Source organism: Erythrolamprus reginae, chromosome 3 (assembly GCF_031021105.1).
Source record: "Erythrolamprus reginae isolate rEryReg1 chromosome 3, rEryReg1.hap1, whole genome shotgun sequence".
NCBI lineage: Eukaryota > Metazoa > Chordata > Lepidosauria > Squamata > Dipsadidae > Erythrolamprus > Erythrolamprus reginae.
Genome location: NC_091952.1, coordinates 84982676 through 84997087, shown reverse-complemented (window position 1 = coordinate 84997087; position 14412 = coordinate 84982676). Strand labels below are relative to the sequence as shown.

General features: G+C 38.8%; 1 protein-coding gene across 1 annotated transcript in view; it reads left to right on the top strand.

Annotated features, from left to right (window-relative positions):
- The window catches only part of JAK1 (Janus kinase 1), a 79750-nt gene that overhangs the window by 12804 nt on the left and 52534 nt on the right, over positions 1 to 14412 (top strand). Inside the window, exons 2-3 of the mRNA XM_070746075.1 lie at positions 12980 to 13102; positions 13768 to 13833. Coding sequence (XP_070602176.1) covers positions 13828 to 13833 — 6 coding nt within the window. The 5' untranslated portion in view covers positions 12980 to 13102; positions 13768 to 13827. The remainder of the gene's footprint in view (positions 1 to 12979; positions 13103 to 13767; positions 13834 to 14412) is intronic.

Genomic DNA, 14412 nt, shown 5'->3' with positions numbered 1-14412 from the left:
AATTTCCTTCCTTATGCAAGGCTTCCATAAAGGACTTTCCACCAGCACCCTCCGGCGTCATCTGGCAGCCATTTCATCTGTCCTAGGAGGTCCCCGCAGACAGCCTCTCCGATCCTTCCCTGAAGTTCAGGAATTCCTCAAGGGCATAGCCAACCTCAGACCTTCCAAGGTCCACAGGTACCCATCATGGGATTTGCCACGGGTTCTCCATTCCCTCACGCAGGCACCATACGAACCCCTAAAATCGGCGTCCCTCAGGTACCTATCCTTTAAGGTAGCATTCCTGGTGGCTATTACCTCTGCTCGACGCATTTCGGAGCTGGCTGCCCTCTCAATCAGGCAGGACCTTTGCCAATTCCATCAGGACAAGGTAGTCTTGCGACTGGACCCCACCTTCTTACCCAAGGTCAGTTCCATGTTCCACAGATCTCAGGATATTGTCCTACCTTCCTTCTGCCTCCAACGAGACCATCCCTTGGCAATTAGATGGCACACCCTGGATCTCACCAGAGCGCTGAGAATCTATATCCAACGCACAGGACCCTTTCGGAGGTCAGAAGCACTTTTTGTAGCCTATCATCCCAGAGTCATGGGGGCCAAAGTGTCTTCAACAGTAATAGGCCGTTGGATCAGAGGGACTATATCTAAGGCCTATGAGTCGGCCTCCCTCTCAGTTCCAAGGAACATCACAGCGCATTCCACCAGGAGCGCAGCCACCTCGGCCGCTTGGGCGACTCAAGCCCCGTTGGAGGAGGTCTGCAAAGCAGCCACTTGGGCCTCGCCAAATTCCTTCATCAGGCACTACAAGATTGATTCTTACGCTTCAGCGGACGCTGCCTTCGGCAGAAGGGTACTCCAATCCGTTATCTCACACGATAGCAAGCTAATCCCACCCTAGGGACCATCTATTGGGTATGTCCCATGTGACTGCTGGACCCGCTCCTTCAGTACGGAGAATAGGCGTTGATTGCTTACCTGAACGCCTCTTCTCATACGGTGAGCGGGTACAGCAGTCACTTCCCGCCCTTGTATGTGTCTTCTTTACCTTTCTATATCTTTCTTCCTCTAACAATGAGAGTTGAACACTACAGAGCTTCACAACTGAGCCTAGTCTATGGATTCGCGAATTCTGGGGAAGGGGCGGATCCGGCAAGCTTTTTTAATACTAGGCTCAGTTCCACCGGATTGGACATGAGCAACCCATGTGACTGCTGTACCCGCTCACCGTACGAGAAGAGGCGTTCAGGTAAGCAATCAACGCCTATTCCCTGTCCAAATAGGGCCGCAACTAGTGCACCAGGCGAACCTGGGCAAACGCCTCCTCGCCACAGCCGAAAATAGTCTGCCTGCCTACTCCTCTTCTACTTGTTTCAAAATCTGGCCTCCTGCTATCCCATATGACTATATTCTCCAACCCAATATGATTGAATGGACTAAAAATTTTGGCTAGACCATAACTCTGGAACAATGGGATAGAATTTGGAACAAGAATTATAAATTAACGACATCAATTGCTTACAAGGAAAAAATATATAAGATGTATTAGATAGCATTTAGCACCAGCAACTTTGGCTAATATGTACCCAAATTTACCTTCAAAGTGCTGGAAAATGTGGCTATTAAAAATTGAACCTATTATCACATGTGTGGACCTGTCCAGAAATACAAAAATGTTGGTATGAAATACAAACATGGCTGGAGGAAATAACAAAGCAAAAAATAAAAAAAGAAACCAGAAGCATTTCTACCAAGGATACTAGACCGAGAACTGGAAATGCAGTATCACTATATTATATTACACATCCTCATAGCAATGAGAATCAGTTTAGCACAATATTGGAAACAGGGAGGTACACCAACCAAAAGTATATTACTCAAATATACAGATCACATATACGAATGTGCAGAATTAGACTAGACGGCATTAGAATTGAAAGAAAAGGAAGATTCAGAATATTTTGAAACTTTGGAATCTACTGTATGACTGGCTTGAAAAAAGAAAACAAAACAAACACATTAAGTAACAAATTTAAGAAAACACTAATATTACGATAAAGATAAGTTTACATTATGTTGTATGACAACATAATATACAATATTTATAATGTAGCATAAGATAGAGCAATACGTTTAAAAGTGAAAAATTATAGAATTATAGTAAACTACTAAAGAAGCATGGTTTGTTGATACGAATACCACAAAGCAATCCTAGAGGTATAATTGTATATATCTATATCTATATCTATGTAGATTGTTCTGAGTTCAGGTTTTGCCCTGTGTAATATTTTGCATGTCTATGCGACGTTTCGGTGAAATCACATTCACCATCATCAGCTGAAATTGTAAGCTTCGTGCTGATGTAAATATAGTTTATATAGTTTGTTGATATGAATAGCACAAAGCAATCCTAGAGGTATAATTGTATATATCTATATCTATGTAGATTGTTCTGAGTTCGGGTTTTGCCCCGTGTAATATTTTGCATGTCTATGCGATGTTTCGGTGAAATCACATTCACCATCATCAGCTGAAGTTGTAAGCTTCGTGCTGATGTAAATACTGTATAGTTTATATAGTTTGTTGATACGAATACCACAAAGCAATCCTAGATGTATAATTGTATATATCTATATCTATGTAGATTGTTCTGAGTTCGGGTTTTGCCCCGTGTAATATTTTGCATGTATATGCGATGTTTTGGTGAAATCCCATTCACCATCATCAGGCTGAAGTTGTAAGCTTCGTGCTGCTGTAAATATAGTTTATATAAATAAACTAAACTATATTTACAGCAGCACGAAACTTACAACTTCAGCCTGATGATGGTGAATGGGATTTCACCGAAACGTTGCATAGACACTCAAAATATTACAGGGGGGAAAACCCGAATTCAGAACAATCTACATACATATACCCGTGAAAATCTACAAAAACATCTATATCTATCTATCTATATATAGATATATATTATTTATTTATTTATTTACTTAGTCAAACAAGTACAGTACGTATAGGATTGTAGTTTGTATAAGCATAACATAAGTAGTAAATAATGATAAAAGAGGACAATAGGACAGTAGGATAAGGACGGTAGGTGCAATGTTGCGCTTATGCATGACCCTCACAGACCTCTTAGAAAAAGGGGAGAGGTCAACAGTAGACAATCTGAGGTTAAAGATTTTGGGGTTTGGGGAAGAAATCACAGAGTCAGGTAATGCGTTCCAGGCGTTGATCACTCTATCACTGAAGTCACATTTTCTGCAATCTGTACTGTATATCTAACTGTTTTGTCTTTTTGTGTTTTGTCGAGTGCTTTGTTTGTATGTCTTTTTTAAATGTATATAAATCAATGAAAACTATTTTTTTAAATAAGACTAAATTCCCTAGCCCACCCCCACATCCCCATAGCAATACAGATCCAAGCAGAAAAATTGCAACTGCAGTTGGAAACAATCAAACACAACTCACTTCTTTGGGACCCAATTTAGGTTTGTGGACCAAAGGACCATAATTTTACCTCAGAGAAACCTGGTCCCTTATCAGGAAGGCTTTTGAAGGTCAAAAACATCACCTTGGATTTTACCCAGATGTAAATTGGCAATTAATGCAGCACTCAGAATAGAGGTGAAATAGGTACCTTCCTAGGGGCCCACATAACAAGTTTATGTCCCTTTCAATTTAAGTTGGTCACTGGTCTTCCAAATTTTTGGATATGTGCTGGAGCCCATCCTCAGGCAGCTCCTGTCTTTCTACATGTGTCTACATTATGGAGAGGGAAAAATTCTCCAGCATGTGTCCAAAAGCTTGGAAGAATAAACCTCTGGCCCCAGTGGCTGATTCAGATTGAATCTGTAACATTCTAGCAATAGACGTATGTACAGCTTTACAGAGCTTTACAGCGGTTTACAGAATCAGCCTATTGCCCCCAACAATCTGGGTCCTCATTTTACCGACTTCGGATAGATGGAAGACTGCGTCAACCTTGAGTTGGTAAGAATCGAGTTGTCAAACTGCTGATGGCTGGCAGTCAGCAGAAATAGCCTGCAGTACTGCATTCTAACCACTGCGCCACTACATTATCCTGGGACACACACATTTGACTTTATTTACAATATTAGTATATGACGTAAGTTGGTATATTCAAACTTACAAAAAAGGACTGAGCAGTTTACTGTAGTAAGTTTACATAGAAACTTGTTATTTATAGTAACACTGTTGTTCATAGATTATTATGAACCCTTCAAATGTGTCTTAATTCATTATCTCAACGCAGAGTTGTTTACATAAAGCTTTTCCACTGAAGCCCATGAACTAAACCATATATTGTAGCACAATTCAAGGTTCTGCAAAAGCATTACAAGTCTTCTGTTTTACAATAACATTTAAATGGCTTCAGCTTGAGGTCTACTTTTCTACATTTCTCCTTAAAAAAGAAGAAACATCTATTTTTCACAGAAAGGCAACTGCAAATTCACGTACTATGTTTCCCTGAAAATAAGACCTCACCGGAAAAAAAGCCCTAGCATGATTTTTCAGGATGCTTGTAATATAAGCCCTGCCTCCAAAATAAACCCAGTTAAGATCATCAGCTAAAAAGATGCACCCCCAAAATAAGACCTATCTGAAAAATAAGACCTAATGCATTTTTTGGAGTAAAAATTAATGTAAGACCTGGTTTTATTTTCAGGGAAACATGGGTACAAGATTCTTGGAATCATCTTCCTCTATAGCCAGACTCTTTGGGAGAATCAATGGCAGGAGCAATTTATGACTTTCCCAATTGGTTTTCCCCATTGACTTTGCTTGTGGGAAGCTGGCAGGGGTGATGATCATGAGATTGTGGGATGCGAGCTGGTTCTCCAGCGCTTGGATCATGACCATGAGACTCCTGGGACCAGTTATAAGTACCACTTGCTTAGCCCAATGTAACTTCAGACGTTGGTTGTTGAATGAGAGGTCGTTGAGAGGATTACTGTATGCCATTGATCCAAATCTTATTTTAATTTTAAAAATTTAAATTCATCGTTTTATCATAGAAAATAAAATACAAAAGAGTAAAACAAAATGAAACAAAACAGAAACATATCTTCAACCCTAAACAACAACAAAGAAAAAAGTACAAAACAGACAATAAATTGGTCAATTAAATTTAACATTTAACATGTAGGATCCATCCTGACTGGATGCTGAAAGAAAAAAAAACCCAAATTCTGCTCCCTTTTTACACACACACACACACACATCCACACACAAAAAAGCAGTCAACAAGTTGAGCTAAACATTAATCTTCAAATCCTTCTGTTAACCATCTGTTATCCCATAGAAAGTCCACAAATGGTTTTGAGTCTCAGTTAATTTCACCATCTCTTGCCCTCTTTGGGCAAGTACAATCCTCGTGCCATAGGTTTGCCATCACTGGTCTAAGCTAACTATGTTGAGCTGTTGGAAAAAGGAGGGATATGATTGTGTTTTATGGTGGTTTGTCTGAAAATGAGTACAGTGTTCCCTCGATTTTTGCGGGGGATGTGTTCCGAGACCGCCCGCGAAAGTCGAATTTCCACTAAGTAGAGATGCGTAAGTAAATACACCATTTTTGGCTATGGACGGTATCACAAGCCATCCCTTAACACTTTAAACCCCTAAATTACCATTTCCCATTCCCTTAACAACCATTTACTCACCATTATTACTGGTACTCACCATTGAATAAGACACTTAGTGATCCTGATATTTATAAACATAATTATTTATTAACAATAATTGTTTTTTTTGTTATTTATTTGCAAAAATTATTAGTTTGGCGATGATGTATGATGTCATCGGGTGGGAAAAACCGTGGTATAGAAAAAAACCTGCGAAGTATTTTTTAATTAATATTTTTTGAAAAACCGTGGTATAGGCTATTCGCGAAGTTCGAACCCGCGAAAACCGAGGGAACACTGTACTTTAGGCTTTACTGAAATATTTTCAAGATTTTTTTCCCTTGGACTTGCATCTCTTGCTTGAGTAAGTTGAAGTTGTGACCAGGAAGGCCTTTGCCGTGTTGTGTGGCAACTATGCCCATCCTGGACTAAAAGTCTCCCATGCCCTGGACACCTCCCTGGTGAACTATTGTAATGCACTGTGCATGGGGCTGCTCTTGAAGAGTATCTGGAAACTTTCGTTGGCCCAACATGTAGTGGCTTGTAAAAATTCTGTTTTTATAAATCTTTATAAAGTTTATAAATTGTATAAAGCTACCATACCATTAAAAAATTATATTAAAACTTGTCTTTCTTGTGTTACCATTATTTTATTAGTCTTACAGCAAAATCAGTGTAATGTGTTTCTGGAAGCGGTTGATATTTTTAACTCAGTTGTAAAAGAATAGCCTCAAATTGCTAGAGTCTCAGCCGATTTGCTATGCTTATTGCCCACTTCCCTCCCACCGCAGACTAGGAGACTAAAAATAGTGTTCAAAGCTCTCTTTCAAAAATTTTTGTGTAGGCTAACCAGTCTTCAAATTTGTATCCTGAGGTCTGTCATAATAAGTAAACTCAAACAGGAAGACTGTTGTTAACATGATACTGCTTCAGGCCTGCAAAAATCTATTGGTTTGCTAAAAGAATATCCACTGCAGACTCTAGGGCAGTGATGGCAAACCTTTTTTCCATCGGGTGCTGAAAGAGCGTGTGCATGCTATCGCGCATGCGGAAGTGCCCACGCCCATAATTCAATGCCTGGGGAGGGTGAAAACAGCTCCCTCCTTCCCCTGGAGGCCCTCTGGAGGCTGGAAATGGTCTGTTTCCCAACTTCTGGTGGGCTCGGTAGTCTCGTGTTTCACCCTCTCCAGGCTTCAAAGGCTTCCCTGGAGCCAGGGGAGGGTAAAAACGCCCTCCCCCATTCCCCCGGAGGATCTCTGGAAGCCAAAAACGCCCTCCTCGAGCCTCTGTATGAGCCAAAAATCAGCTGGCCGGCACACCCATGCACATTGGAGCTGAGCTAGGGCAATGGCACCCATGCCATAGGTTCGCCATCGGTGCTCTAGGACCGCATGAATCCCAGCGATCGATTAGGTCCCACAGAGTCGGCCTTCTCCGGGTCCCATCGACAAAACAATGTCGTCTGGCAGGACCCAGGGGAAGAACCTTCTCTGTGGTGGCCCCGACCCCCTGGAATCAGCTCTCCCTGGAGATTAGGACTGCCCCAACCCTCCTTGCCTTCCGTAAACTCCTGAAAACCCACCTATGTTGCCAGGCATGGGGAAGTTGATATACCCGTAGCTGTTCCGGTTTATATATGGTTTGTTAGGGTTGTATGATTGTTTTTTATAGGGGTTTTAAAAATTGTTTTTAATATTGGATTTGTATACTATGTATTGCTTGTTGTGAGCCAGTCCGAGTCCTCGGAGAGGGGCGGCATACAAATCTAATAAATATTATTATTATTATTATTATTATTATTATTATTATTATTATTATTATTATTATGGTGAACCTATGGCATGCAGAGCTATATCGGAGGGCACGCAAGACGTTGCCCTATGTCAGCTCCAGTGTGCATATGCGTGCTGGACAGCTGATTTTCAGCCTTTTAAGGAAAGCTGCTTTGCCTTCTAGACCCATCAAGGAAGCTTTCCTGAAGTCCTGGAGTGCAAAAAACTGTCCAATGGGCAAACCGGAAGTTTGTTTTTTCTGAAATTCAGTTTTCCCCTTTATTTGACCATTTCAGGCTTCAACGAGGCTTTTGCGCATGCAAAGGGGGAGATCGTGCACATGCGCCAGGCAATGAATGAAGATGCGCACGCAGGGGGGAGGGAAGGGTGGGCACATACATGCATACTAGCACACCCACACGCAGACTTTTGGGATGCAAACCAAAAAGGTTCACCATCACTGCTGTAGTGTAAATTTCATAATGTGTGCATGTTATTAAGTAACAGATTCATTCTTCTGCAGAGAGGGGCGGCATACAAATCTATTCTGGGACAGGACCCATATGCATATTTCATCCCCTTCCCAAAAAAACCAGCTACAAATTGCACACGATTTGATTTTTCTTTTAAATGACAGTAGGCAGCAGGAGAAATAAGTTCATAAGTGAAATTATAGCAATTGACAGTCAATTATGCTGATGCAATTAGTGTTATAATTGCATCAGTGGTATTGCAATAGAAACCAATTAAATGGGGGGGGGGAGACGATAATTGTGAAAGACAATCTCAAGTTGAACTCAACTCCTATATTTATGCAGTTTGCTTGGAAATTTTATAGAAATTGTTTGCTGCTGCATTGTTTACTCTTTAGCCAAGCTAAAGAGGTCAGGTCGTGACAGCTGTCAGCCTTGATAGCTTCAAGGCAGGATTAGACATTCATGGATGCCAAGTGTATTGGTGGTTATTATCCAAGTGCCGCCTTTATGTTGGTTGAGACAGGCAAGATTCCCTTGGGTACCATTTGTTGGGGGTCAAGGGAAAAGGAAGGTTTTACCTTCTCTTTCTGCTCAAGATCCCCATATACAATTGGTGGGCCACTGTGTGACATAGAATGCTGGACTCGATGGGCTTTGGCCTGATTCAGCATGGCTCTTCTTATGTTCAAACGGCCTCCAATCTTTTGGGCACCATGGACTGGTTCCGTGGAGAAAGGTTTTCCCATGGAGTAGAGGTTTTGCATGCTGCCTGTATCCAGTGGGTGGAGCTTTGCTTGTTTGTGCAGCCCCATTGCTGACATGCCAATGGTCCACGGACCCTAGAGTTTGGAGACCTTGCTGTAGCCTACAACTCTGAGAGGTCATATCAAGTACTCATCAGAAATTATCTTTTTACCTTCGTATGACAATCGGTGTCATCTAGGTGATGTTATCTGCTGAGCTTTGAGAGTAAATACTCATCATTTTAAATATTTTTCTTACATCATTAGCAATATGAAAATGTAAAGTGGGAAAGATATTGAACTTTGAAACTAAATTTTGTGACTCATTATGCTGGTAAATAAATGGCCAAATTAAGTTATCTGTGGAGAATATCTCCATAGTAGATTAAGTCTGTCGTAAATTTAGAGATATGGAGATATGAAATTGATCTGACTTTGAGGATTCAGTGAAATTGAATGAAAATCGCTATGCCACCTCTTTCATAAGATGTTGCCTAATATTATCTTGAAAAAAATATTTATGAGATAATCAGAGTAAGGTAACTTCTATATTATTAAATGAGCTGATAATATTAATGGTCAAGTTACAGTTTCATGTTTTCCAGAAAGATTAAGGTTACTTTTCATATTTGCTCCTGAATTTTCCAGTTTTGGTAACTAAAACAAGGATTTTGAAAAACAATATTTTCATTAGAATTAACCAATCGGTTTGGCATTGGTTGCATAATTTGGGATTGCATAATATGAAATTACATAATATTACTTAGAATAATCTTGGGGTTTTTTGTTTGTGTGTGGGCCTTGCTATTCAGTTCTGATGCAATTACACGTTAGCTGTTTGCAAGGCAGGAAGCCATAATCTGGGTATTGATTATTAATTTAAATTTAGAGGAAAGGAGGAATTTCCGTTACAAAATATAAAATATAGATAGTAGAGTTTGGGGCTTTGTTTAAAAAAAAAATAAACATAAAAAAAACAGTTTTAGATTTCTTCCCTTACTTACGTTCCCTAAATCTTTTCCTGAGAATTCTCCAGTTTTGAAAAGTAGGGCAGAAATAGACATTCTTGGAAAGAGACTTAGTATTGCTAACTGATTGCATAACCTCATTGTTCCAAGATTTCTCTCAAAGATGTTGATCTTAACAATTGTGAACTAATAAGCCTATAAAAACTTTCAGTCTTCCAAGTTCAAACTTTCAGTCTTCCAAGTAGAAAGCCTTTAAAGCAGTGATTTTCAACCTTTTTTGAGCCAGGGCACATTTTTTACATTTACGAAACCCTGGGGCACATTGAGTGGGGCGGGGGGGGGGGGGGGGGGGCTAAAAAAGTTTGGACAAAACAATTATCTCTCTTCCTCTCTTTCACTCTATTTCTCTCTCCCTCTTTCTCTCTCTTCCTTCCTCTTTCTTTCTCTTCCTTCCTCTCTTTTTTGCTCTCTTTCTCTCTCCCTCCCTACCTCCCTCTATGTCTTTCTCTCTCCTTCCCTCCCCCTCTTGCTTTCTTTCTCTTGTTCTCTTTCTCTCTCTCTTGCTTTCTTTCTCTCTCTCTTTCTTTCTCTTTCTTTCTCTCTCTGAGCTTCGTGGCACACCTGACCATGTCCCACGGCACACTAGTGTGCCGTGGCACACTGATTGAAAAACACTGCTTTAAAGTTCATTGATCTTATTATTCATCCTGAGTTTAACTGGATTTTGTATTTTGCTTTTTGTATTTTGTAGGGGTTTTTTGAAGGCCATTTTATAAAAGTTTTTGCTATTAACTCTTTTAATTGCTGAGTGTGTGAGAAAAATATATAGATCAGGAGTGTCAAATCTTTACTTGTGGACTTCAGCTCCTAGAATTTCCCAGCCAGCCTCCTATTATGAAATTTCCTGACAGAACAATTAATCAGTGGAACAGCTTGCCTCCAGAAGTTGTGAATGCTCCAACACTGGAAGTTTTAAAGAAGACAAACATTTGTCTGAAATAGTGTAGGCTTTCCTGCCTAAGCAGGGGGTTGGACTAGAAGCCCTCTCCAAGGTCCTTCCCAACTCTGTTGTTGTTGTTGTTGTTGCTGCTGCTGTTGTTGTTGTTATATATTGGCATAGAAATTGAAAAAATATATAGAATAAATAAATATTCTTCTCAGATAACATCATTGCCATCATTGTATTAATTACAGCATACCCAACTAATTTTCTTTCTAACTTCTTCCCAGTGCCTGATTTACCATCAGCTACCTTTTGGGAAGCCTTGAATTTAAACGCAAGTAAACCCACCCACCAATAAGGTCACTAAGAACTGAGCACGTATTGAAAGAAACTGCTGATTCTCCCAGAAAATAAGATTAATGACTATTTGTCCTATATAGCTTTTTAAGGGCAAATGGAGAACATTTCTTATTTTTATTTTACCTAGATACATTTAAAAAAGGGGGTAAGGATTCCACAAAATAGTAGAAAACCCCATCACAAATATATTACTTTATACTGTAGTTTTAAAAATACTGTATGCTGCTTGCCAGCCCGCAAACTTAGACATGCAAAACACATTCCCATGGTCTTTGTCACGTACTGTCGGTTATCTTATTTCCTCCCTCTGCTTGTGATACTGAAAGCTAAGGCAGAACTCCAGATATATCTGTGAAGGGTTTTGCTTTTTCTCTCTAGCTTCTAAATAATAGATGGAATTTCCAAGATGCTGGGACTTTTTGGAAATAGTTTAGGTTGCTTTGCTCCAGAAATATATTATTTCTAGCCAGGAATTGTGCAGTTCCTAATTTCTCCTGGTTAAGTTTCATATTCTCTTAAATTTCATATTCTCCATCTCTCTGAATAAATTATAAAACTAAATGTTTAATATCAACCTTCATGCATATTCCAGGTGATCCTCAAAGAAGCAATATTTTCTTTAGAATTTTCTTGAGATCTGTAGTATTTTGAATTCTTTGTAATCTGTAATATTTGAGGCAGCCAATATTTGTAGCAGACCGGTGCCATGCTGTAATCTGTGTGGAGCAGTGGATCTGCTTTGGGATCTTTCTTTTTTAAAATAAGCTGATAGTGTTGAATAAAATTGATGTGCAGCCTTGAATTTTAGTTTTAATTTTTAAAATTACATTAAAATATTTTAACGTTAAAAAGGTTTGTCGTGTGCGATTCTTTCTTTTCTTTTTAAATATAAAATTGGTTTTGTTTGTTTCCAGTAAGATTAGATTTGTTTATTATTTATTTGTTAATTGGATTTGTATGCCGCCCCTGAAGAACTAAATTCTCTAGTTATAGTGACTCTATGCTGTATAGTTAGGAGGTAGCATTTTTGAGATTATCTCAGTGTTTGCATTGTGATAACCAGAAAGCCAGATTGTCTGTAACACTCTTGAATTGGGTAGATGCCAATGAGATGCTCGTTGGGAAATAGTAATATCATAGCAGTAGGATCTACTAATTAAGCCACTACTCCAAAGCAACAGGTGGAAGCAGGGCAAAGGAAGCGTGGTACTTCCAGTCTTCCATCATGCAGAACATTCTGCTTAATTTTTAAACACGCTAAAATGTTATGACTTAATATTGATATACAGTGTTCCCTCGATTTTCGCGGGTTCGAACTTAGCGAATAGCCTATACCACGGTTTTTCAAAAAACATTAATTAAAAAATACTTCACTGGTTTTTTTTTCTATACCACGGTTTTTCCCGCCTGATGACATTATACGTCATCGCCAAACTAATAATTTTTGCAAATAACAAAAAAATAATTATTGTTAATAAATAATTATGTTTACAAATATCAGAATCACTAAGTGTCTTATTCAATGGCGATTACCAGTAATAATGGTGAGTAAAGGGTTGTTAAGGGAATGGGAAATGGTAATTTAGGGGTTTATAGTGTTAAGGGAAGGTTTGTGATACTGTTCATAGCCCAAAATGGTGTATTTACTTCCGCATCTCTACTTTGCGGAAATTCGACTTTCGCGGGCGGTCTCGGAACGCATCCCCCGCGAAAATCAAGGGAACACTGTAGGTAGTCCTTGGCTTACCCTGGAGCTTGCCCATTATGATCACAAGTGGCAATAATCATTGAGATCATCTTTCTTAACAACTCCCGGCTCTGCTCTCCCTGATGTAGTGGTTAACCTTTCTCTATTTTTAGATACATTCCTTATTAAAATGCTGCTAAAAAGTGACAATTTCCAGAAATGATTTTTGCAGTTCCTGGAAAAGAAGGATTAATTTTTGCTGTGAAATATTGTAGAATGACACATTGCGATACACCTGTGCTTCCTGAATAATAATCATGAGAAAATTTAATAGGTCTGTAACCTGTTCTTTTTACGGTATGACATTGTCTGTCTCCTTGGTTTCCAGATGGCTTAGGATCAACAGAAACAACATGTAAATGGATGGACATCAGGAAAATCTGATGTAAACGTCTTTAATTAAGACCCTTTCTGCATTTAGAGGAGACTCTAATGTCCCAAAGTCAAGCCAGTAAGTGTTTCTTACATTATAATTTCTCATAACCTTCTTCAGCATACCCATTAATGAATCCAAATTCTGACTTTTAAAATTTTGTGTACAGATGTTCTTTCCCTTGTCTAAACATGAAAATCCCATCTTGCCAGTAGGTATTCTGAAACAATTGTTAGGTGGAGAAATGAGAATGAACACATAAAATTGCAAAATTCTGAAATATAGTAGATCTTCTGAAGTTTTCTTGTCCATCCCTATATGAATAAATTGTTAGACAATGTTAAGCATCAATTTTGCTGCTACTCAGATGTACTTCACTTACCATAAGCCATGATTCACTTAATCACAGTTTGTTGTACAAGCCCCACTTACTAAGGTTCACCCATGCTATGAAGACATAATCATATACATTTTAGGGGCTATGTATATACAATAGGCTAAGTAAAACCAAAAATATATGACACCAGGTTCGTGTTTTTAACTTTGAGCTTACAGTCTTGAGATTTCTCCATTTTATTTGAACCTACTACAGGCTGAAAGGAAATCGTTTAGTACTTTGTTTTGTTAATACTTAACTTTGAAATGGCTCTCCGCTTTTCCAAGATATTCAGTCAAAAGATAGTCCTACAGTTTCTCTACATTATTTTGTGAATTGATTCTATTTTTCCTTTGCTTTTAATTAGATTCTCTGATATTTTGAAAAGAAACATATTTTCTTGTTGGGAAGTCACAAAGCCATATAAATGCAGGTATGTTCTTTTTCCTAAAAATTACTTCTGAAGCAGTAGTTAATACTAAATGTGTAAAAGTGTACCTTTGTATTTACTATTGGTGTATTGTTATTTTGCTCTACTTGCCAATATGGGAACATATCCTTTTATATACTGTCTGTGTACCATATTATAGAGCATCTACATCAGAGGTCTTCAAACTTGGCAACTTTAAGATTTGTGGACTTTAGCCAGCTATGCTGGCTGGAGAATTCTGGGATTTGAACTCCGCAGGTCTTAAAGTTGCCGCGTTTGGGGACCTGTGATCTACATACATAGTTTAGTAAGTGACAACCAGAATTAGGGCATGGGACAGCGAAAACAAAAAAGAATCTGGTACTTTTAAAAATCTAGATAACGAAATAGATGTTTATCTCTTTAACAGAATTCTTATGCTAGTCATATATCAACACACATGCGTAGCCTTCATCTTCTGCCAATGTCCCATGTTCTTGAATTGCTCATAGACTTTATATCTCAGGTTTTATTACAACGATCTAAATTACTTTGTAGGGTTTTGTTTTTCACACTGTTTGAAAATACTGGAACAGTGTTTAA